The 20,718-nt window shown below is 56.0% G+C and overlaps 6 protein-coding genes and 1 pseudogene across 7 annotated transcripts, besides 1 other annotated feature; 3 read left to right on the plus strand and 4 right to left on the minus strand.

Annotated features, from left to right (window-relative positions):
• Positions 1-358: 358 nt before the first annotated feature.
• On the minus strand, positions 359-7,277 carry NCS54_00120400 (Myb-like domain-containing protein; the record flags this gene model as incomplete). Its single annotated transcript, XM_053146836.1, has 3 exons — positions 359-2,620; positions 2,674-7,099; positions 7,195-7,277. The coding sequence occupies 3 exons, from the start codon at positions 7,275-7,277 to the stop codon at positions 359-361; spliced, it is 6,771 nt and encodes a 2,256-aa protein (XP_053002811.1).
• An 848-nt stretch (positions 7,278-8,125) lies between these two features.
• On the plus strand, positions 8,126-9,372 carry NCS54_00120500 (Deoxyhypusine synthase; the record flags this gene model as incomplete). Its single annotated transcript, XM_053146837.1, has 3 exons — positions 8,126-8,338; positions 8,444-9,223; positions 9,289-9,372. 3 exons carry the CDS (start codon positions 8,126-8,128, stop codon positions 9,370-9,372), a joined length of 1,077 nt encoding a protein of 358 aa, XP_053002812.1.
• Positions 9,373-9,664: 292 nt separating this feature from the next.
• On the minus strand, positions 9,665-10,572 carry NCS54_00120600 (Hypothetical protein; the record flags this gene model as incomplete). The annotated part of the gene is made up of 2 exons (XM_053146838.1): positions 9,665-10,458; positions 10,515-10,572. The coding sequence occupies 2 exons, from the start codon at positions 10,570-10,572 to the stop codon at positions 9,665-9,667; spliced, it is 852 nt and encodes a 283-aa protein (XP_053002813.1).
• Positions 10,573-11,303: 731 nt separating this feature from the next.
• NCS54_00120700 (Aldo-ket-red domain-containing protein) lies at positions 11,304-12,261 on the minus strand (the record flags this gene model as incomplete). The annotated part of the gene is made up of 2 exons (XM_053146839.1): positions 11,304-11,966; positions 12,022-12,261. The coding sequence occupies 2 exons, from the start codon at positions 12,259-12,261 to the stop codon at positions 11,304-11,306; spliced, it is 903 nt and encodes a 300-aa protein (XP_053002814.1).
• Positions 12,262-13,218: 957 nt separating this feature from the next.
• On the plus strand, positions 13,219-14,514 carry NCS54_00120800 (Hypothetical protein; the record flags this gene model as incomplete). The annotated part of the gene is made up of 3 exons (XM_053146840.1): positions 13,219-13,279; positions 13,337-13,774; positions 13,832-14,514. The coding sequence occupies 3 exons, from the start codon at positions 13,219-13,221 to the stop codon at positions 14,512-14,514; spliced, it is 1,182 nt and encodes a 393-aa protein (XP_053002815.1).
• A 1,602-nt stretch (positions 14,515-16,116) lies between these two features.
• NCS54_00120900 (Methyltransf-11 domain-containing protein) lies at positions 16,117-16,965 on the plus strand (the record flags this gene model as incomplete). The annotated part of the gene is made up of 1 exon (XM_053146841.1): positions 16,117-16,965. The coding sequence occupies one exon, from the start codon at positions 16,117-16,119 to the stop codon at positions 16,963-16,965; it is 849 nt and encodes a 282-aa protein (XP_053002816.1).
• A 1,054-nt stretch (positions 16,966-18,019) lies between these two features.
• NCS54_00121000 lies at positions 18,020-19,338 on the minus strand (annotated as a pseudogene). The gene is made up of 2 exons: positions 18,749-19,338; positions 18,020-18,662 (listed from the first exon to the last, which is right to left on the minus strand).
• Positions 18,020-19,338: a sequence feature.
• Positions 19,339-20,718: the final 1,380 nt, after the last annotated feature.

Below are 20,718 nucleotides of genomic sequence, written 5' to 3' on the forward strand. Positions count from 1 at the left end.
GGTTGGCGGGGTTGTTGTGTTACGGCGGGTAAGAGTGGGGTCGGCTCATGCCCAGCCCAGCCCAGCTCTTCAAGTTTCATGACAGAACACCAGAAGCAATCATGACAAGTCCAAGCAAACAGTTAAAGCCAATAATAAAACAATGTTATCAATGTCTAGTAAATAGGCCTACAGTTCAAGTTGCATACAATGCATACGCAATTCCAGATAGAACCTTGACCACCAATCCAATCCAATTCAATCAATCCACCCTCGCTGTACGCCAAATATCACACACATCACGCCTTGCTGGCGGATAATATCTACCTGTGCAATCATGCTACTAAACCCTCCAATGTCTGAAAATCCTTCAAATCCTTCACCTCCGGTACTGATCCGGGTGCCTATCATACTCATGTGGCCTCAATCCTCTCATCATATCACGAGGATCTCGTCCATCTCGCGGGTCTCGAGGGTCCCGGGCATCTCTCATCTGTATATTTGGCGCCTCGTGGCCTGGGTAGCCAGGGCCTCCTGGCGGAGGTGGTCCACGGTTATCATACCCGCCCACTGGAGTGTAGCTCCGACCCGGCATATCTCTAGGGTCTCGCGGCGGAGCAGGGCCTGGGGTAGAAGCATAGCGCGGGTACGCCTGTGAAGGAGGTGGCACTGGCTCCGGTCCACGACCAGGTGGCGGGTATCGCCCTTGCATTTGATGCTGCTGTGGGGGAAGTCCACCTCCTGAGCTATAATACGGCCCGCCCCGTCCATCGTCCCTTAGGGGCATGTGATGAGGCGGTTGCGGCGGTGGCTGTGATGGGGCCCATGGCGAAGCAGGCGTCTGAGGCTTGGACGCTGGGTGCTGTGTTGGCCAAGATTGTTGCGACGGCGGCGGCTGAGAAGTGTTGGGGGGCTGTGATGGCCATCCTGTCGCCTGTGGGAGACTACCTGGCGGCTGTTGGTGAGTTGGCGTTGGCCATCCACCATCACGGCTGCTCTGAGGAACCTCTCGCGAACGAGAAGCCGACGGATGCAGCGCGTACTGTCCACCTGGTGATGCAGTGTGAGGGGCAGGGGCTGCGGCACCGTATGACGTAGGATACCCCTGACCCTGATACATCTGGCTGGGTGGACCAGGTGGAGGATAACGATGGCCGCTCTGGGGGGAGTTTGTCCCACTCTGAGAAGTTGGCTGGTACGGATTTTGTCTGTAAAAGTCTCTCTCTGCCCCAGCAGCCTCAACTGAGACCCCGATTGAAGCCCTCGAAGCTCCCATGTGCTGGGGCTGAGGAGAATCTGTATATGTGGGCTTGAGTGAAGGCATCGCTGAGGCTCCTCCTGATGGTGCTCGTCCATAAGGTGAGTATGGTTCCGGCTCCCGACGCATCTGTGAAGGCGGCGCTGGTCCAGGCCCAGGCCCAGGGAGAGGGCGACCCATGACTGGAGGCGGGGGTGTAGGTGAAGGCCTCATAGGCGTGCTGGCTACATCGCTGATGCGCTTGGGCGCCGCCGGTGGAGGATCATCATTGAGCAAGGCAGAAATATTAAATCCTCCCTTGCGAGGCTCTGATGGACGAGGAGGTGCCGCCGCTGGAGTTGGCGTCCCTGCCTGAGGTGTCGTGGAGCCATATCCCTCCTGCAGCGAGCCAGATGACGGCCTATGTTGAAGTGACGACACGGGCCGGCTGGTGGGCGTTCCCATCTGAGGAGACCGGACCTGCGGCTGCTCGCTGAGCAAGTTCCTCACCGGCTGCGCAGGAGGCTGCTGCTGGGGCGGTTGCTGCTGCACAGGAGGAGGAGCATATGTCGGAGGTCGGCCCGGCTCTTGCGGTGGTGGTCTCGCGAGAGGCTGGCCACCAAGGCTTCCTTGCTGTCGATGGCCAAACTGCTCGTAATGATGCGGTGGAGGGGCGACTTCCGGTTCTTGCTTAACCCGCAACGTCTGCCGCTCCGACTGGCGTGCCATTTCTCTCTCCCTCTCTCGTTCTCTTTCTCGTTGTTCCCTCTCCTGCCGCTCACGCATCTGCATTTCCGCCTTCTGCCGCTCAAGTTGAGCGTTGTGCTGTTCAAATATGGCATCGGTCCGTGCCGGCTGCAGAGGCGGCTGTGCAGCAGCCAAAGGTCGCTCGCGTGGCTCTACAACGGGAGGACCAGAGGGCGCCTTTGGAGGAAGTGGCACTCGCTGGCCTTGTTCACGCTCTCGCTCGGGGAACCCAAACTGCCGGACAGGTGCTCGCAAAGGCCGTGCGCTCGGTGACATTGCCTGAGAGACAGGTTGGGCGGTAACAGGGTGTTGTTGCATCGCCAAGGGCTGCGCTGGTGGCTGAACAAGAGGTTGCTGCACAGGAGCCTGAGCAATGGGCACGCCATAGTTGGAGAACGGCTGGCCTCGAGTAGCTTGGGCAGCAGCCTCCATCTTGGCTGCTTGGGCTACTTCGTTGTGAAGCTCGATACCAGGAGCAACGGCAAGAGGTCGAGACGCCGCAGCTGAGTTGTCGTATCTTCTCCCACGACCTCCCTGCGATGGTTGAGGAGGATCAGGCAGCTTCTCGCCACGGTTCTTCTTCCTGTCGGCCTCCTGAACGATCGTCTCCCATTCAGCCTTGCCTTGATCCTTTTGGCGGACAAAGTAGTTTTTGACCTATTTCAAATATTAGCATCAACAAGTGTGACTCAAAACATGTGGGAACTCACCATGACAGCGGTCTTGGACCCCATGTGGGCCGCGATCCCAGTCCAGTCAGATCCAAATGAGCGCAGTAGGTGTGGGAAGTCATTAGATTCAGACACACTCCAGTAACTCGACGCTTGGGTCGGCGCCTTGCGCTCTGGCTGAGGCTGAGCCAGGTTGAATGTGGTAATGGCCGGCTGGGGTGGAGGTTCGGGTCGAAGCGAAGGTGCTGCCATAACCTCCGAGATGGAAGAGGAGGCAGCGATAGGTTGAGGTCGATCCATAGTCTGTATGGGCTGCTGCTGTTGAACAGGGAATGGCGGCTGTATTCCCGACGGCTGTTGCTCGAATTGAGTGGGGAGGCGATGAACCTCGGCTGGCGCAGGCGGTTGTGTCTCCGTGTTGAGCGCCCTCGAGTTGGACCTCGAGCGGCCCTTTCCGGGAGCTGGAGCTGCGGCCAGCGTTTGGTTCGTCTTGTGCGCTTTCGCATCTTTGTCCTTAGCTTTGCGTCCACGCTTCCTCCCATCCACCTTCTCTGGATGGTCGCCCTTAGCTGACGCTCCACGTCTGCCGGGCGTGGCAGAAGGTGTCGAGTTGTCTGTATCCACAGCCGGTTGTTCGAAGCCCCATGTTGGTGCAGCGGCTCGCCTTGGTCGTCTTCTCTCTCCGTTTTCTCCGGTCTCGTGGTTCTCCTCCGTCTCGCCTTCGCCGTTGCCAAGTTCAGAAACGAGTGCACTAGATCGCTGCTTGCCTCGGCCACCCTTCTTGCGCCTCCTGGGTTGCTTCTTGAGCTTCTCCTTCAGGTTCAGGTCCTTCTTGTTCATGTAGTAATACTGAATGCAAGAGGAAAAGTCGCGATGAGGGATGCCATCTGCCACTCTGCCCCATTGCTTTGGTGCTTCCAAGTATCGCTTCTCAAATAGCCCGGCCTCCTCTTCGGAAAAGTTGTTGACAGGCGGAAGTACGCGCCATGCTGCCACGAGCCTGTCAACAGGCGTGAAACCGGAATGGTCGAGGTATTTGATGTTGTCCTTCTCTTCTTGAGTCCAAATCATTTCAGGTATAACGGCGTCCTTATCGGTACGATATTTTTCCTGTTGCATGCGGAGCTCCCGTTCCTTTCTCTCCTCGTCCTCTCTCATAGATGCCTGTAGAACCCGCTCTAGGTCTCGTTCGGTCGCAAAACGACGACCGCGGCCGCTGCCCTCGTGCTTGGGCTCCGGGGTCACCGCGCCAGTTCCATCAGCAGTCGAAGTGGAGAATTTTCCGCGACTCTTCACCGCGGCTGGGTCATTTGATGTTGTGAAATCCAGATACCGCACATAATTATCGGCGTAGATCTTGCGGTCGCGTTCTTGCTCAGCAGTCTTTTCCAGGTGCAGTCTGTCCAGGTGTTCCATGACGAAATCATAAATGCCAGGGTCCGAGTCTAAAGAGCGCATGAATTCCCTGTCTTCATGCCATGGCTGGCAGCCAAAGTCGGGAAGGCTGTCAATCGGGGGTGTGCTCATACACTGGCGGATGGCGCTGATGTTCATGAATGAATCATCTTCGGACTCTGTCTCATCGTCATCAACTTGAGATGGTGTACTAGGAGGTTTTGATCCCGTCTCAGTTGTTTGAAGAACAGCATTGGGAGAAGGAACGGCCATAGACACAGGTTCAGCTGCCAGGTGCTCGTTGGAAGTTGTCTCGGGCTTCTCGATCGGCGCTTCGCTAGGGTTTTCTGCAACTTCATCGCTCGGTTTTTGGAGTTGAGCCTCGACCGCCTTCTCGGTAGGAGGCTCACTTGGCTTGCTATCCATAGGCTTCTCGGCAGTTGCTTCAACCTGTTCCTCGCGGGGAGTCTCGCTTGGCTTCTCCGGCTCAGGGGCCGGCACTTCAGCCGGTTTGGTGGCCTCATCTTCCTTTGCAGCTTCTTCCACAGTAGGCAGGGCTGTTTCAGGAGCCGCTGGGGCCACTTCGACAGTTGGCTTGGTGGTGTCCTCCATCTTCGGTTCGGGTTCGGGTTGTGGTTCGGGTTGAGCTTCAGGCTCGGGCACAGGCGCGGGCACAGGCGCGGGCGCGGGCGGCGTGGGTTCCTTCATGGGCTGTTCGGGGGCCTCTTCGCGAGGCTCTTCAGTCGTCTTGTCGGCGGGTTTCTCGACAGTAGCTTCGTCGGTTGTCTCAGTCGTCTTCTCGATGACCATTTCGTCAGGCTTCTCGGCGGATTCCTCATCGATGGTTTTTTCGCTCGGCTTTTCTTCCAGTTGCTCACTCAGCCTCTCGCTGGGTTGCTCGATAGGTTTTTCGATGGGCTTTTCACTGGGCTCTTTGGCAGGTTCTGGCGCAGGTTCTGGCGCTAGGGGCGTAGGGTCGCTCTCTGCCATGGGAATATCCACGGTTTCCACAGGCGGTTCTTCGGGCTTTTCCACGCTGGCGGGGGCTTCAGGCTCATGGTCTGGCTGTGCTGGTGGTTCTGGAGTAGCCTTTGACGCAACGACAGCGTCGGCCATCTCTGTGTCCTGTTCTGGTTGCTGATCAACGGATGTGGGCTCCTCGATCTTCTCGACAACAGGCTGATTCACTGCCTCCGGTAGTTCCTCCACCATCTTCATCAGACCTTCGCCCTCGCTAACTATTTTCACCATTGCCCCATGTGACAAGGCCGCAAAACGGGCCATAATCTGTGTGGGAAGCTTGGGTTTCTCTAGCTTGCTCAGCTCAGCCTCGGTCTTTGCAATCTCCATGGCAAAATAATCCGCCATGTCTTCGTCATCGTCGGACTCGGAGTTTTGTTCGGGAGGCGCTGTTTTCGGTGGCAGTGCGAATCTCACAACTGGAACGACAGGAAGCTTGCGCTTTCGCTTGGGTGCTTGCTTGGGCGGTTCCCTTGACTCTCTCATGCGCTGCTCGATAGGTTGACCGAACCTGGGAAGACTGTCGGTTGTCGGTGATGGAACAGGTCCACCACGATGAGAATCCCTGGGAGCACCAGGAGCGTTAGTTGGCCGAGCATCCCTGTCCACTGAAGCTCTCGCAGATTGAGACTCTCGCTCGGACCGGACCGTAATCTCTCCTGGTTCCGCGCTGTAATTTGATCTTGCTCGGTTGTCGATGGCCGAGTAATGTGAGTCAGACTTGGCATCACTACTACGCGGTCGCCTGTCGTCATCGTGATAATGGTCATACTGTGAGCTGTCGCGCCGGAGTGGTGGTCGTTGCTGGACAAAGCTCGGGGATCTCATCATCTTCGGGGAGTCGGGAGCCTTTTTCAGATTCGGGTTGATCCATTGCTTGCTGGACGGCCTTGGTGGCGGTGGTTGCTGGGCTCGGGGTCCAACTGGGATCGGAGGGCTATCGTGAAGTGACTTGGCTAGTCCAACTGGGGGCATGGGTGGCTCATGTCCAGCTGAGGGAGGTCGATCGTTGAAAGCTCGGGGGGCGGTAGGAGGAACCTTGACCGCAGCACTTGCTGGGACGTAGCCCTCACCCACGCTCAGAGCGCGACTCGGAACGGAACCAAAAGCGGGAGCTGAAGGTGCAACGGGTGGTGGCGAAACCTCTTTACTGGGAGGGCCCGAGTCGTGACCAGCATTCGCGCGTGCTTCCAACTTGTTTCGAAAGAGTTCACGATCTCGAGGGTCGCGGTCATCTCGAATATCGCGTCGGGTCTCCGGGTCGGCATATCGGTCCATTCGATCCATGCGGTCCCTTTCCTCGCGTTCCCGGCCCCAGCGGCCCTCTTGAGACCTGCTTCGTGGGTAGCGATCCCCTCTGTCGTCCATATAAGGTCCTCTACCCCTCCCTCGATCTGCGGACCAGTCACCTCTTCCTCTACCACGTCCACGATGAAATCCACCGCCACGGGGATACGGTGACATGCCGAACTGAGGGTCGGACGAAGAGGATCCTGCTGAAGGGGGTCCACCATCACGAGAACCTCTCCGAGACCTATCTGCGTCGACTCCAAGCGGTCCATCTCGATCTCGATCCCGGAAATCTCGGTTTGGTGACCTCGCACGGCCAATGGGGGAGCGACGTGACCTGAAATCCCTAGCATCGCGCCAATCTCTGTCCCTTTCGCGGTCGCGATCACGCTCGCGGCTTCTGTCATCACGATAGCGATCCCGGAAATCCATGTCTCGATCCCGTCCACGGTCCCTACTCTCATCTCGCGTTGACCATCCACGTCCTCTACCACGCCCGCGGCCTCCCCGGAAATCACCTCCAAACCCTCCACCACGAGGACCACTAGGCGCATCGATTAGAGCTTTGGGGCCACGAGGAGGCTCCCTCCTCAGAGGGTCACCGAATGAGTCGCGATTGGGAGGAAAGCCGCCATTGTTGGACCGAACCTCGGAAGGGCGTCGCCTGTCGCCATCACCGTACTGCGAGGCCCTATCGAAACGGTCAGGTGAGCGGTCGCGTGGCGATCGCGATCGCTCGTATCTGGAGTATCTTGAAGCCCTAGCATAATCATTAGTATTGGATGATCGGGGTGACGATGAACGACTGAAGCCCCGATTCCCAGCATCGATAAAGCGTCTCCGAGGCATCTGTACAAGACGCGGCACGCTTCTCGCTGATGAGGTTGAGGAATAAAGCCGTGGAATGGTGCAGGCGAAGACGGCGAGGGTACAAACATTGCGCAGCGACCGGGTCGCGGAGACCCAAATTAAAAGGCCAGAGAAGTGATTATCAGCCCATGCACCCAAGAACAAGTCGGTACAAGCTGGAGTGAGGTGGCCAAAGTATGCTGATGAGACGGGCCGGCAAGGTTGAAACGTGGTCGACAAGTGTTTCTGCCTCTGAACACGACAGGCTCTGGTGGAACCTTGAAGCCTCGAGGTCTGGCTGCCCGTGTCGGCTCCGCAGAAGGGCGCGTCAGCCACTAAAGGGGAGTTTCGGAACAGCTATAACGTATGGCGAAGTCGCTGATGGGTCGTCAGCCGAGTATCTGAGCTCGATACGGCAGACGGAAGCGACATGAAAGACGCAGGGCGACGGATGGAGATGCTCAACCAAATGGCGTTTTGAAGGTTGCAAGATTGAAGATGGGTCGCAGCCTCAGCCAGAGCCTGCGCCTGCTGCAAAATGGACAGCGTCGCGCGTGGCGCTTAGCCGAGAGGGACCCAGACTGGGGGTAGGGGACTGTAGGGGGGCCTTGAAATGGAAAGTCTGAACCAAAACTGCCGCGAGGAGCTAGTCCTAAAACGGATGTGCCCAAATGTCTCGCCGAGCGCGTTACATGCACGCCCGCCCATTGACTGCCCGCCGGTGGGTCCCCGACGGTTGTATGCGGAGCCGGGACGGAGAAGAGTCATGAAAAATGAAGGAAAAACGGCCGACGACCCATTTATGAACCGGGTCACGTTCTCTTGGACCGACTGCGATACTTTGACATTCCTTTAAAGTTCTCTTGTCTATTCTCACTCATCCTCACGATCACGGCTCACGACTTACGACTCACGAACTCCCCTCACTCAACTTATCATGGCCTCCAACGATCATGCGCCCCCAGCGGCGGCCACTGATGCCGTCCTGGTAAAGTCCGAGGAGATGCCCAAGGACGCCCAAAAGGTCGAGGAGCTCGACTTCAACAAGCTCAAGGGCCCCATCACGGCCGAGGATCTCTTTGAGGGAATGCGTCACATGGGTTTTCAGGCTTCGTCCATGTGCGAGGCCGTGAGGATCATCAACGACATGGTTAGCTCCACCTTTTGTGGTCTTGCGAGAGAAGAATACACCATGATTTAAGATTGGGTGGGCAAGAGAAGGGAGACTGTTGACTAACTGCTCATATAACTTCAGCGTGCCTGGCGAGACCCAGAGACGGGTGACAAGACCACCATCTTCTTGGGTTACACGTCCAACCTCATCTCATCCGGCCTCCGCGGCGTCCTCCGCTGGCTCGTCGAGCATAACCACGTGTCGTGCATCGTCACCACCGCCGGTGGTATCGAGGAGGACTTTATCAAGTGTCTGGGTGACACCTACGTCGGCTCTTTCAGCACACCTGGCGCCGACCTCCGCAAGAAGGGCCTCAACCGTATCGGCAACCTAGTGGTGCCCAACGCAAATTATTGTGCCTTTGAGGATTGGGTCGTCCCTATCCTTGATAAGATGCTCGAGGAACAAGAGGCTAGCAAGGGGACCGACGACGAGGTCAACTGGACACCGTCCAAGGTTATCCACCGCTTGGGTAAGGAGATCAACGATGAGAGATCCGTCTACTACTGGGCATACAAGAACAACATTCCCGTATTCTGCCCTGCCATCACTGATGGCAGCCTTGGCGATATGCTCTACTTCCACACCTTCAAGTCCTCACCCCTGCAGCTCAAGATCGATCTTGTTGAGGACATCCGTCGCATCAACACCATCTCTGTCCGCGCGAAGCGGGCCGGTATGATCATTCTCGGTGGCGGCGTCGTCAAGCATCACATTGCCAACGCATGCTTGATGCGTAATGGCGCTGAGTCGGCCGTTTACATCAACACTGCGCAAGAGTTTGACGGTAGCGATGCCGGTGCGAGACCAGATGAGGCGGTTTCCTGGGGCAAAATCAAAATCGGTGCCGATAATGTCAAGGTCAGTAAAAACTGGTTACTCTCTTCTGATGTATTGGTCGTCAAATACTGACTGATTGTGCTTAGGTTTACATGGAGGCGACGGCTTGTTTCCCCTTCATCGTAGCTAATACCTTTGCCAAGGATATTGGACAATCTGCAGAGAATTGAGCATCATATGGACAATTAAACGAAAACGGTGTTTGGAGGTAGACTTCTGGGGTGATAGAACTACAAAATGGTACATCACCAATACGAAATAGAGGCGGCTTGTGCAATTTGATGTTATTCTGATGCTACTCTGAAGGCTACTCCTAAGTTTGCTACTTGGTCTACTGATAGTAAACAACAAACAATAAGGCCCTTGGTGCATCCATTCGCTAATCCAGCGTCATATCCCGAATCGCTTCAGTGTAAATCTATTCATCCAGTGGTCATGAGTCGTAAGGTGCGTAAGTTGCGTCTAGGCGGCGACATCGAGCTTCGTCTTCTTCGCCTGAGGCTCCTCGTTGTCGGCCTCGGTCTCGTCGTCCAGAGGTCGCTTATTGGCACCAGAGCTCTCCTCCTGAGCCTGCTCTTGAGCTTCCTCCTTGGCCTTCTCGGTGGCGGCGGCAGCTCGTTCGGCCTTCTCCCTGGCAATCTGGCCTCGTGGGCGGTATCGACGCTTGTTGGCCTGGCGGCGCTCCTCCTTGAGTCTAGCGATCTCGGCTTCTTCTTCCTGCTGCTGGAGAATCTTGAGGGAATCGATTCGCTGGCGTCCCATGGCTCTGACGGCGGCCCGGTTTTCTTCAAGGCGAGGCCAGGGGTTGGCGACACCGCCACGTCGGGTCATCATCCAGTTGACGACGTCAAGGCCGTCGACGGAGCCGTCAGGGCGCTGGACGGCCTCACAACCCTGGCGCCAGAGGGCGATGCCAGATGGATCGGGGTTGGTGATGGGGCATGGGGGCCAGTTGTCAGACATGTCGCTGTTACGCCTCTTGGAGGTCTTGGTCTTGGCGGTCGCGGCAGGCTTCTTCTTCTTCTTGTCGGAAGAGTTGTTTGGAGAAGGGTTCTTGGAGGGCTTCTGCTCGGGTGAAGAAGAAGAGTTGTTTGCGCTGACAGGAGAAACAGCCAGGGAGCTTTCCTCCGGAATCGTTTGGTGCTTCATGGCCGCCAAAACAGCAGCGGTCTCAAGGACCTTTTGATCGTCTTCGGTGGGCGACTTTGAGCTTGATGCGGATGATGATCGAGAGCCGCGAGGTAGAAGCTTAATTCCTATGAAGAATAGTGAGCGATAGTTGTGATGTGATGAGGGAGAGCGGGAGACTTACGGATTCTAGGGCGGTCGTTGTTGCCCTGGGCGGCGGCGATGTCGTTGTTGCCGGCCATTTTTGATAGAAATACAGAAGATAGCAGTAGCTTTGTCTTCAAAGGGCAGGTTGTTGGTAGCTGCGTATCACGATCGCAAGCTCGTCGAAGCAAAGTCAACTCGGGGTTGATGCGGATGCTGTCGAGAAGATGATGAGGGTAACGATAAACACCAAGGAATCTTCGCTTTCTCGGATGACCAAAGAGTAACGAGATGCTAGGTATTGATTCGCGCGAGCGATGAAGATGATAGCGAAAAGTGTAGAAAGTAGAGACGATGATGCAGAGGTGCGAGATGAAGTGATGTGGTGAGGATGGAAAGGAGCCAGGGCAGCGAGCGTGCGCAGTCAATGTGTGCGGGTGACAATAGCGTCGATTTCTATTGTCCCAAAAGGGAATATTAAGGTCAAACAAATGCCCGTTTCTGGACTTGTCGGCAGTGGTGCTCTGCCAGTGTCGACAGCTGTCAGGGTGCGAGACGGCCGGTAGGTGTTCGTGAACTCGAGATGAACGAAAACCCAGGGTCTTTCAGGGTGTGTACAAAAGAGGAAGATTAAATAGCGACGGGACGAAAATCCCAAAATGGTATTAAAGGCTTGCTACGAGCATCAAGGTAAACAACCGTGTTGCCTTGGTTGCTGTGGTGCGATGATGAAGCTTTTCATATGCGGTTGAGTTCAACTTTATTGAATGCTGCGGTTCCCTATTGAATCCCTACAAAGTTTCAATCTGTTTGAAAATACCAACAGTCCTCATGCCTCCCCAATAGTCTGTTTGAATTCGGCCAGCGCGGATGCCCAAGTTGCTGCACCATCCCCCTCGGCCCAGGAGGCCACCCGCGGGATACCCTCAAGATCGTCCTTCATGTGATCTTCAGTCGTTGTTCCATCCAAAATCGTGACCCCTTCGAGACCAAGGACCAAGGCGTAGTACGCAGGCACTTGTGGGACTCCCGCCCCTTCTGCAACTGTCTTGACCGGCTTGGATGCTGCGAGCCGTGGGTTGGCACTGAAGGTCCAGAATGACTGGAAGACGATACTTTGCTGTCTACAATAAGCTCGGAGCTCTGTCTCAAAGCCAGTGTCCCGATAGAAGCGGTTCTGCACGACACTCGGCTTAATGGTGGCTGCATCGTTGAGAGCCTGGAGGATAGGAAGGCTGGTGTTGGATATGCCCAGGTTACGGATCTTGTGGGGGACGTAGGTTTCAAGCGTCTTCCATGCAGTGACGGTTTCTTCGATGGTTTGAAGAGGGCTGTGCAAGAGTACACTGTCAAGGTACGGCTCCTGGCCTTCAATTGTGAAGAAGGCGAGCGATGACTGGACCGACTGGTGAACCTTGTCAACCAGCGGGGCGTTGAGATCATAGGGGGCACTTTCGCCTTGGTTTCCTGGTGGAGAGAACTTGGTTTGAATCTATAAACTGTGTGAGCGACTATTTTCTTATTGAGTTTGAGCGCAAGTGACATACGAAGAGAGCATCACGAGTGATGATGCCATCACCAATGGCTCTCTGGACGCCTTGGCCCACGCCCTTTTCATTATAGTGCTTGGGCTGCCCAGCCGTGTCAATTCCCCTGAACCCATTCTTCAGGGCCGTGTAGACAAGATCTGCGCTGCGCTCTTTTTTCCAGGCAGTGCCGTAGACGAGTTTCGGCAAGGTGGTGGAGGAGCCCTTGAGGCTGAGGTCCTTTGCTAGCTTGGCGGCCATTGTGGAATGGACGTTCAAACTACTTTCCAGGCGGTGGCTTCAGATGGCAGTTACCAGATCTGTTCCGTTCGTGTGAACTGTGTTCAAGATATGTCTCAGACTGAGTGAGGTTGTCAGAGTTGAGAGTGCTAGTTCCAACACCTTGAGCCTCAGCCCAATACGGTTGCTGGCGTTGCACAATCACAATGAGTGGCCAATCGTATGTCTAATCACAAGACGCCCCATATTAAACGCCCAATTGATCATCACAAGTCATAGATTTACACACAAAAGCTCTCATGTCTTGCCATTGTCTGCTCAGGCCGAGACAGAGTTGTTCGAAAGGATGATGCCTGTTCTACACTTGTTCCACCCCAATAACGAAAACTTGAGCAATTCCAAGTGCAAAATAGCTCGGGAAAGCTAGCAGCGAGCTGAGCTGGACTGCCCACCTTTTCTAGTAACAGCAAGCGCCCCAAAGATGACGTCGGAGATGCGGAGTGATGCCCGTAAACACACACAAGAACCCCCACCTCGGACGAAGCTCGCGCGGGGTTCTTCGCGGGGCAGACACCAGCGAGCGTCCAAGGGAAAACCCGTAAATCCCATCATTGACAGCTTGAAGAAGACCTGAGTCACACCGACCCGGTTAAATATTCTGCTGATTTGGTAAGCAAGCTGAAGAGTCGGGACGGGTTTCCGGCGATACTAGCCTAAACGGGTGTGCGACGCCATCGGCCGGACATGCTCAGTGAAGCAATTCCGAGTCGTCCTCCACAAGAACGCATCCCCCTCCTCCACCCACCATCACAGCGAGGGGAAGCTACTGGATATTGATTTCTGTTACCCCGCCACAGCTGCAGCTTCAGGATAAATAAGACCCTCTTCACTCACGTCACTTTACGTGCCTCCTCTGCGATACCATCTCTGCTCCTCCTTTTGCAAGCAACACCGTGAAGAATCGTATCTCCTGTAACAATGGCTTCCACTCCCTACACAATCCGATGGGGCATCCTGGCCACCGGCGGCATCGCCGAGCGTGAGCTACACCACTGCTCTACCAATGCACAGCCAACTTGCTAACTCTCGACGACAGACTTTTGCAAGGATCTCCTCACTGATCCTGCCGTGCGAGATGTAACCGACGTGCGCCACGAGATTGTTGCTGTCGCCTCGTCCTCCTCAGCCTCCCGAGCCGGCGACTTTATCAAGAGGATTGACGGCCCATCCTCCGCCGCCCTCTACGGCTCATACGCTGAGCTCGTCGCCGACCCCAATGTCGACATCATCTACGTCGCTACACCTCACAGCCACCACTTCCAGAATGCCATGCTTGCTATCCAGGCTGGCAAGAATGTCCTCTGCGAGAAGGCCCTCACTGTGACTGCCTCCCAGACCAAGAAGCTTGTCGAGGCCGCCAAGGCTAAGAACGTCTTCTTCATGGAGGCTGTCTGGACACGATACTTCCCTCTCAGCATCAAGGTGCGAGAGCTGATTCAGTCGGGCGCCATTGGCACCGTCTACAGAACCTTTGGTAAGCTAGCCTCCCTTAACAATGACTTGTTTGGATATAGCTAACTAACTTTCTCAGCCGATCTCTCGTTCGGAAAAGACATCGGCAACGGCAAGGTCGACTTCGACGACTCTCACCGAATGGTAAACCCCGACCTCGCCGGCGGTGCCCTACTCGATCTCGGTATCTACTCCTTGACCTGGGTCTTCCAGTCTCTGTACCACGTCCAGCCCGAGGCCGAAAAGGAGGCCCCCAACGTCGTCGCCGCCATCAACAAGTATCACACCGGTGCCGATGAGACGACAAGTATCATCTGCCAGTTCCCCAAGCACAAGACCATGGGCATCGCCACCACAAGTCTGCGCGTGGGCACCGACCTCGACGGCAAATACACCGGCGGTCCCGCCATCCGCATTCAGGGCACCAAGGGCGAGATCCAGGTGACGGGTCCCGCGTACCGGCCGACAGAGTACAAGGTGATCAAGAAAGACGGCAACGGCAAGATCGAAGTGGTCGACTGCCCAATTCCCCAGGACCCCAACCGGGATAACTGGGGGCACGGCATGTTCTGGGAGGCCGACGAGTGCGCCCGATGCCTGCGCGACGGGAAGAAGGAGAGCCCTTCGATTCCCTGGTCTGAGAGCATCGTCATCATGGAGACGATGGAGAGCGCGCTCAAGCAGGGCGGCGTGACGTATCCCGAGCTGATCTCCACTGATGTCTTTGACGCCAACAGCCCCCTCAACAAGGGCAGGAGTTAGAGGAAGGCTATGAGGCCCATGCTTTAATAGCGAAACGTAAAAAAGTTGGAGCAGGAATATGCTGGGGTATTAGGTAGAGAGCCTGTAATGAGCGAGGCATTGAATATTACCTTGGTTATCATCATGAATAAGATAAGACAACCCAGGCACCTTGCACAAGATGCACAGGCTAAACAACAGCCTGGGGTTGGGCTATGCCGGCGCTACAAGCGGATGACCGAGATGGATGGTTCATGTCAGATATCCATGGCTAGCTTGACAGGGCTAAAGAAGAAGGGCGCTTCCAGAACAACAGTGACAGGGCAGGCATCTGACCATGATGCGTTCATCAAAGCGCCCACCTTCCTAGCTCGCAAAAAAGAAGGCTGGCCGGCCGTCCATGTGTTGTGTTGTGTTGTTGATTCATTACTCGTTTGAAGCCTGTGCGTAGATTCCCACGTTGCATTGACCCTGTCCTTTAGGCGCAAGGATGGCCAAAGACCGCGTGGCTCCCTCGTGGCCCGGACCGGGGAACCATTCCGCATGTTCTCGAGTCAGCGAGAGACGGTTCGGTTCGCTTGAGGAGGAGAGTCGAGGCTCCAGTCTCAGCCCGGCGGATCGGAGATGACGTGCATCTCTTGCGAGCGGGAGCACCCATGCCCACATCACATCCTCGCTCGGGCCCCTTGTCAAGAAGAGCAGGCCTCAAAGGTCGAGAAGGGTTTCATCGTGTGCGTGTGCGGGCGATGGAGGGGGGCGGGCGTAGAAGCACGGGAGAAGAGTTCCACCATCCATGGTTGATTTTTATGGACGGCTGGCGGAGTGGCTGATGATCCCCGTGCTTTCTCCCCTTCCTGCGAATGGGGTGGCATGATGCCAACGGTGATGTGATGAGCAAAGAGAGACAGAGAGATGAGATTGTGGAGTGGATATTAATATCGCCCCTCCCCTACCTAACGTTCCCCCCTTGCTTTGAGAATCATCATGTCCCGAGCCAGGGACCCTGAAAAAGGCAAGTGCATTTAAAAAAAGAAGATGCCTGCCTGAGAGCGGAGGCGGATCCGAGGTGTTCGTGACTGGGGGGCCTCGTGAAAAAGGGGACCATCAACAGGGCAGGGGGTGAACAGACGTTGTAATAACTAACTGTCTCTCGTTCATCTCATCACAGCAACAGAGGAGAAAAGAACCTTGACCATGTAGACATCCATCGTTCAACTCGACAACCAACCACCAAGTTGCAGTAACCGCTCCTCCCGCACGGTTCATCTAGAGACCTCAACCGTCGAGACTCTTGAATCATGAAACTATGATAATGTCCTTGTCGTAGAGTCGCTCCATCACGGCCAGGGCCAGATCTTCAACGGAATGCATGTTCTTTCAGCCACACGGAGCCGCCCCAGAACATTTACTCCACTAATCGGCGGGCCACAACCTAGGCACTGACGCCTCCGCTGAGGAAAAAAAACACCACCAAGCCTGTAAGTTGCAAGAAATTAAACCCCATCTCACCAACACAACCAACAACCATATCAGACTCCAGCTGTTCCTCCAGCTCTCACACGCCCCCCCCTTCCTCAGGCTTCTGATAAACAAGGGTCCCTGTTAAGATATCCCCCAGGAATTATGGCGAGTGGTTCGTCGGCGACGCCGGCTGGCGATCAAGGGGACGGGCCACTCGAGCAACCCAACCCTCAGCATCAACAAGGCGCCCAACCTCAGGAACCGTCCGCTACAGAAGTATTCTCACCCTCTGAGGCTGCAGAGGCCCCCGAAACATACGAGGCAACCCACGTGCACGCCGTCTACGAGGCCATCGCGCCGCACTTCTCAGCTACCCGCCACAAGCCCTGGCCTCGTGTCGCCAGCTTCCTCCAAGCCCAGCCGCCCGGCAGCATCGGCCTTGACGTCGGCTGTGGCAACGGCAAGTACCTGCGCGTCAACCCGGCCGTGCACCTGCTGGGCTCCGACCGGAGCCCTGCACTCGTCAAGCTCGCCCGGACCGAGCTGCGGCGGCCTCGTGCTGATGGCAAGGACGACGACCCAAGGGTCTCGGACGTCGACGTTGCCGTCGCTGATGGCTTCGCCCTCCCCTACCGGCGGGCTGCCGCCGACTTTGTCATCTGCATCGCTGTCGTGCACCACATGTCCACCCGCGCCCGCCGGCAAGAGGCCATCGCCGCGCTGCTGGACTGCGTGACCCCCGAGGCCGGCCGCGTGCTCATCTACGTGTGGGCGCTGGAGCAGGCGTCGAGCCGCCGCGGGTGGGACACGGGCAGCGACCAGGACAGGCTCGTCTCGTGGGTGATGCGCAAGCCAAAGGGCGAGGAGCCGGGCGGCACGTACCAGCGCTACTACCACCTGTACCGCGAGGGCGAGCTCGAGGAGGACGTCGTGGCGGCTGGGGGCAAGGTTGAGGAGAGCGGCTACGAGAGGGACAACTGGTGGGTGGTATGTAGTCGGCCGTCGGCCTGAGACGGGCACTGCAGTGCCAGAGGTGCTACAATGGGAATCGAGATCGAGTCGAGCATCCATCCATTACAAAGGTAGACTCGTAGGCGTTTGATATTCGGATACCTACTCACCGACTTGAAGTCTATTCTTCTCCGGGGCGAGCTCACTCCGCTCCCGCAAACGGATGCTTGCCATACACACGCATAAAGTAGGAACTGTAACTCGCCGTGACTCGATCATTCTCATCCAAGAGCTTTCTTTTAAAGGTAATACGTAACATGAGTAACTGTACAACACTAAGATATCCACGAGTCTCCCTCTATCCTCAACATGATCTATCAAGATAATAAAAACAACAGGCTCTTCCCCTCCCTCTTGGTCAGAATCTTTCTTTCAACTCAAGACAGATGCTGTGCTGTGCAACAAATAAAGAAAACAACCTTGCATTTTCAACTCCTTTTTTCCAAAGGCCACCCCCTGGCCGAGTCCCCCTGGCCCCAGATGCTTTCCAACCAACCATCCATCCATCCTTCGCTCCTTCTCAAGACGCCTCTGACCCATGCAGAAGAAATAACAAACACAAAGAACAGAATAAAACAAGGCCGTAGCTAGTAAAAAAGACAAGTCAAAGAATCGAAAACTTAAAGTCCGACGTTTTTTTTTCGGGATTTTTCATCGCATCAAGTCATCCTTCCCTTATTCCATCTCATCCCGTCGTCGGTTGATGCCATCCATCTGTAGATATGCTGTTGTGTAAGTCGAGTGAATATTCATCTTTGTGCCCAAGCCCATTCATTCTTTCCAGTCAACAGATCCAATAAAGAAAAGAAATCAAGAAACAACACTCCCGGAAGACAGAGACGAGGTCCTTTCTCATGTCGTTCCATGCCGATGCAGCCCATGCCGTTCTTCCTATCCGTCCCATCGTAGTGAAACCCATCGTCGCTCACAGTGACCAAAACACCATCCTTTGCAAAATCAACCCGCAAAGAAAATGCCGATAAAGATCAAGAATTCCAACTCCAGTGTTCGCCCGCTCGTCCCATTGTCAATCAACTGAACAGAGTAGACTGTCTTATGCCATGCGTCGTCGGTGGTTCGCCTCGTGTTGAAGTCGGTCTGGGCTTGAAGCCCGTCGCTTTGATCCAGCAGATTCCATCGAGTAACTGGCGAGGCTGGAGAAAAGGGGACCTTGGCTCGCTGCCGCGATGGATCCAACACTGGGGGCTCCGGCGGGAGTGCTGTATGGGCTGACACCAGTAGTGAGTTCAGCAACACCGGGAAGCATACCCGCACTCCTAGGTGGTGGTTGGTTCTGGATCGGGGCCAGCCCTGGTCCTGGCACGTAGTGGACTTCCTTGGGGTGGTCCGGGCCCATGGCCATTGGAGGAGGAGGCGGTGGAGGGATAGATTCTCGGCGGACAATGGTTCGGCTGCTGGCAACTGGCATCGGGGGTGCTCTGCTGTACATTGCTCGAGGCGAAGGAGCCCCGAGGTCACGAGGCATGCTGCCCTGGGACTGGGAGTGGACGTGGCTGCGTGAGGGAGAGCTTCGGTGGCTGTTGTTGCTGTCGACGTTGACGGCGGCTAGGGAGAAGGGTATAACACCTGCTCGTCGAGCCATGTCCGCCTCACCGAGTTGCCAGTGCATGGCCTCGGCTGCTCGCCAGGGAACTGCCATCTCTTCCGCAACCTTGGCCCACATTTCTGGCTTGAATCTGGCTTCATGTTAGCTCTGCCTTGGAACGCGAGGGCCACTCGAGGTAGGCTCGCTTCATCCAGTGGTCCGGTAGGGCATGCTTACCTCTCGTACAAACGGGCAAGCTTGTTCTTGCGTTCTTCATCCCATTCGCTTCGTCTTTCGAGATAGTTCTGGTAGTGTAGGCGGCAGCTAATGGCACTCCGGCCTGGCAGACGCTTGGAGATGTCCTCCCACTTCATACCACTCCCTCGAAGCTCGATGATGAGTGCATCTTCCTCTGGGGACCACTTGCTCTGCTTCTTGACGGGTTGCTGGTCCGTGGCGTGCGCAGGCATGCTTCGCCTGCCAGCGGGCATCTGTGTTGGAGCTACGGGCGGCGGCGCAACAGGCGCAGCAGGCCGGGGCGGGGCGGTTGAGGCCTTGATCGAAGGTGGTTGAGCAACTTGCTGGACTTGGCGAGGCGGAGAGACAGAAGACTCATGCGAGTCGGGGGCCTTGAGGAGAGACACGATATCCACCGTGGCAGCTGGAAAATCCAATCTGCCCGCGTGGGGACCGTTGGAATAGGATCGCGGAGTGCGTCCCAGAGAGAGACGGTCCTCCACACCCGCGATGGACGGCAACTCTGCCCGCAGGAGGCAGAGCGGAGACTCGCTCTTGAGTTGGGCCAGCTCGGCGACTTTCCTGGGTTCGTCTAAGTTATGCTGTTGCGGCGGCTCCGAAAAGCCTGGCGTTGTTGTTGGGGGGAGCTCCGTTATCAAGGCTTGACGGAACTCCAAGTCTGTTGTCGTTGCAAGTCAACCCAAAGAAGGATGGTCGTGAAGGTCGGACACGCTAGGAGCTCCAAAGCACTCCGGTAATAAAGGGTTCCTGATTAAATGTGTCAAGGTGAAAGCCGCGTCGTAATGAGCGCTGCGTAGTGGTGGGCAGCTGGGTTAGGTGTCGGCACAGTTGGGCTCGGTCAGGTACCAGTTGCCTCCAGAAGATGTGAAAAGGAGAAGAACTGTCTCGGGAGGCCGCAGCGATGGCTGTTCAGATCAAGAAGCGTGGCTCGAGGCCTTGACGAAGTGAGATCCCCTGTGATTGGTGATGCCCAGGGTGTGCTGAACCAATGGACGGGAACAGGATGATATGGTGAGGCAGAGCAAATCGCGGAGCGCCAATCGAGGTGAGCGAAGCCAAGGCAAGGCTTGTTGTCCTGTAGGCAGCTATCTGTCGACCCAGGAGGCAGCAGACTGGTTCGATCTTGGGGCAGAGGATATTCAGGAAGGCAAGGGAAGATCGTCGGGGGTAGTCTTGTCTTGAAGAAAGAGAAAACGTCGGTCAGACGTTCCGTCGAGCCCTACTAGTATGACCTCGAGGAGCTGGTATATGCGCAGAACGAAAAGGACCCACGCTGGGATTGCCTCGCTTCTCTTGGTCTTGGCCGGAGTCGAGACACGATGAGCCAGAACTAGATGGGGAGCTAGATGGGGAGCTAGATGGAGCTAGGGGGTGCACTTGAGGGGCAAAGGAAAAAGAAATAAGTTCACCCGGGAGAACTGGTTTTAGATGGAAGTCCAACAAGTTCTCGGGTCGAAAGGAGGCGGCGGCAGCGACTTAACGGTGTGGGGAGACGACGATGCAGAGCGCAAGCCAGGGTCTGATTACATCCAAGACCCCCGGAAAGCGCTGTGACAAGCCCAGATATGGTGTCTTAGCAAGAGGCCCGGGCTATAATGTCAGGAAACAACAAGAGAGCAGCACCAGCTGTCGAGAGCGAACGGCATGGTCAATGAGCAAGCATGGACAGGAGGAGGGGTGTGTTTTGGGGGCCGGGGATGGCACAGAGGCGTGTCAGGAGTGACAATAGGATGAAGAAGTGGGTGGAGGTGGAGTCGATTGTTTGGCAATAAGGCAGAGGGCATCGACAGGCCAGGCCGGGGATAGATGGATGGGGACTCTGGAGAGGGCCCTGCTGGCCATCCATCCACTGGCTCCATGGATCTCCCGCTGAGCAAGACTGAAGCAGGTGAAAAATTTCCCGTGATAGCGAAGGATGGGCGAGGATGCGTAGAGGAAAAAGAAACGAA

This window comes from Fusarium falciforme, chromosome 1 (assembly GCF_026873545.1).
Source record: "Fusarium falciforme chromosome 1, complete sequence".
In the NCBI taxonomy this organism is placed as follows: domain Eukaryota; kingdom Fungi; phylum Ascomycota; class Sordariomycetes; order Hypocreales; family Nectriaceae; genus Fusarium; species Fusarium falciforme.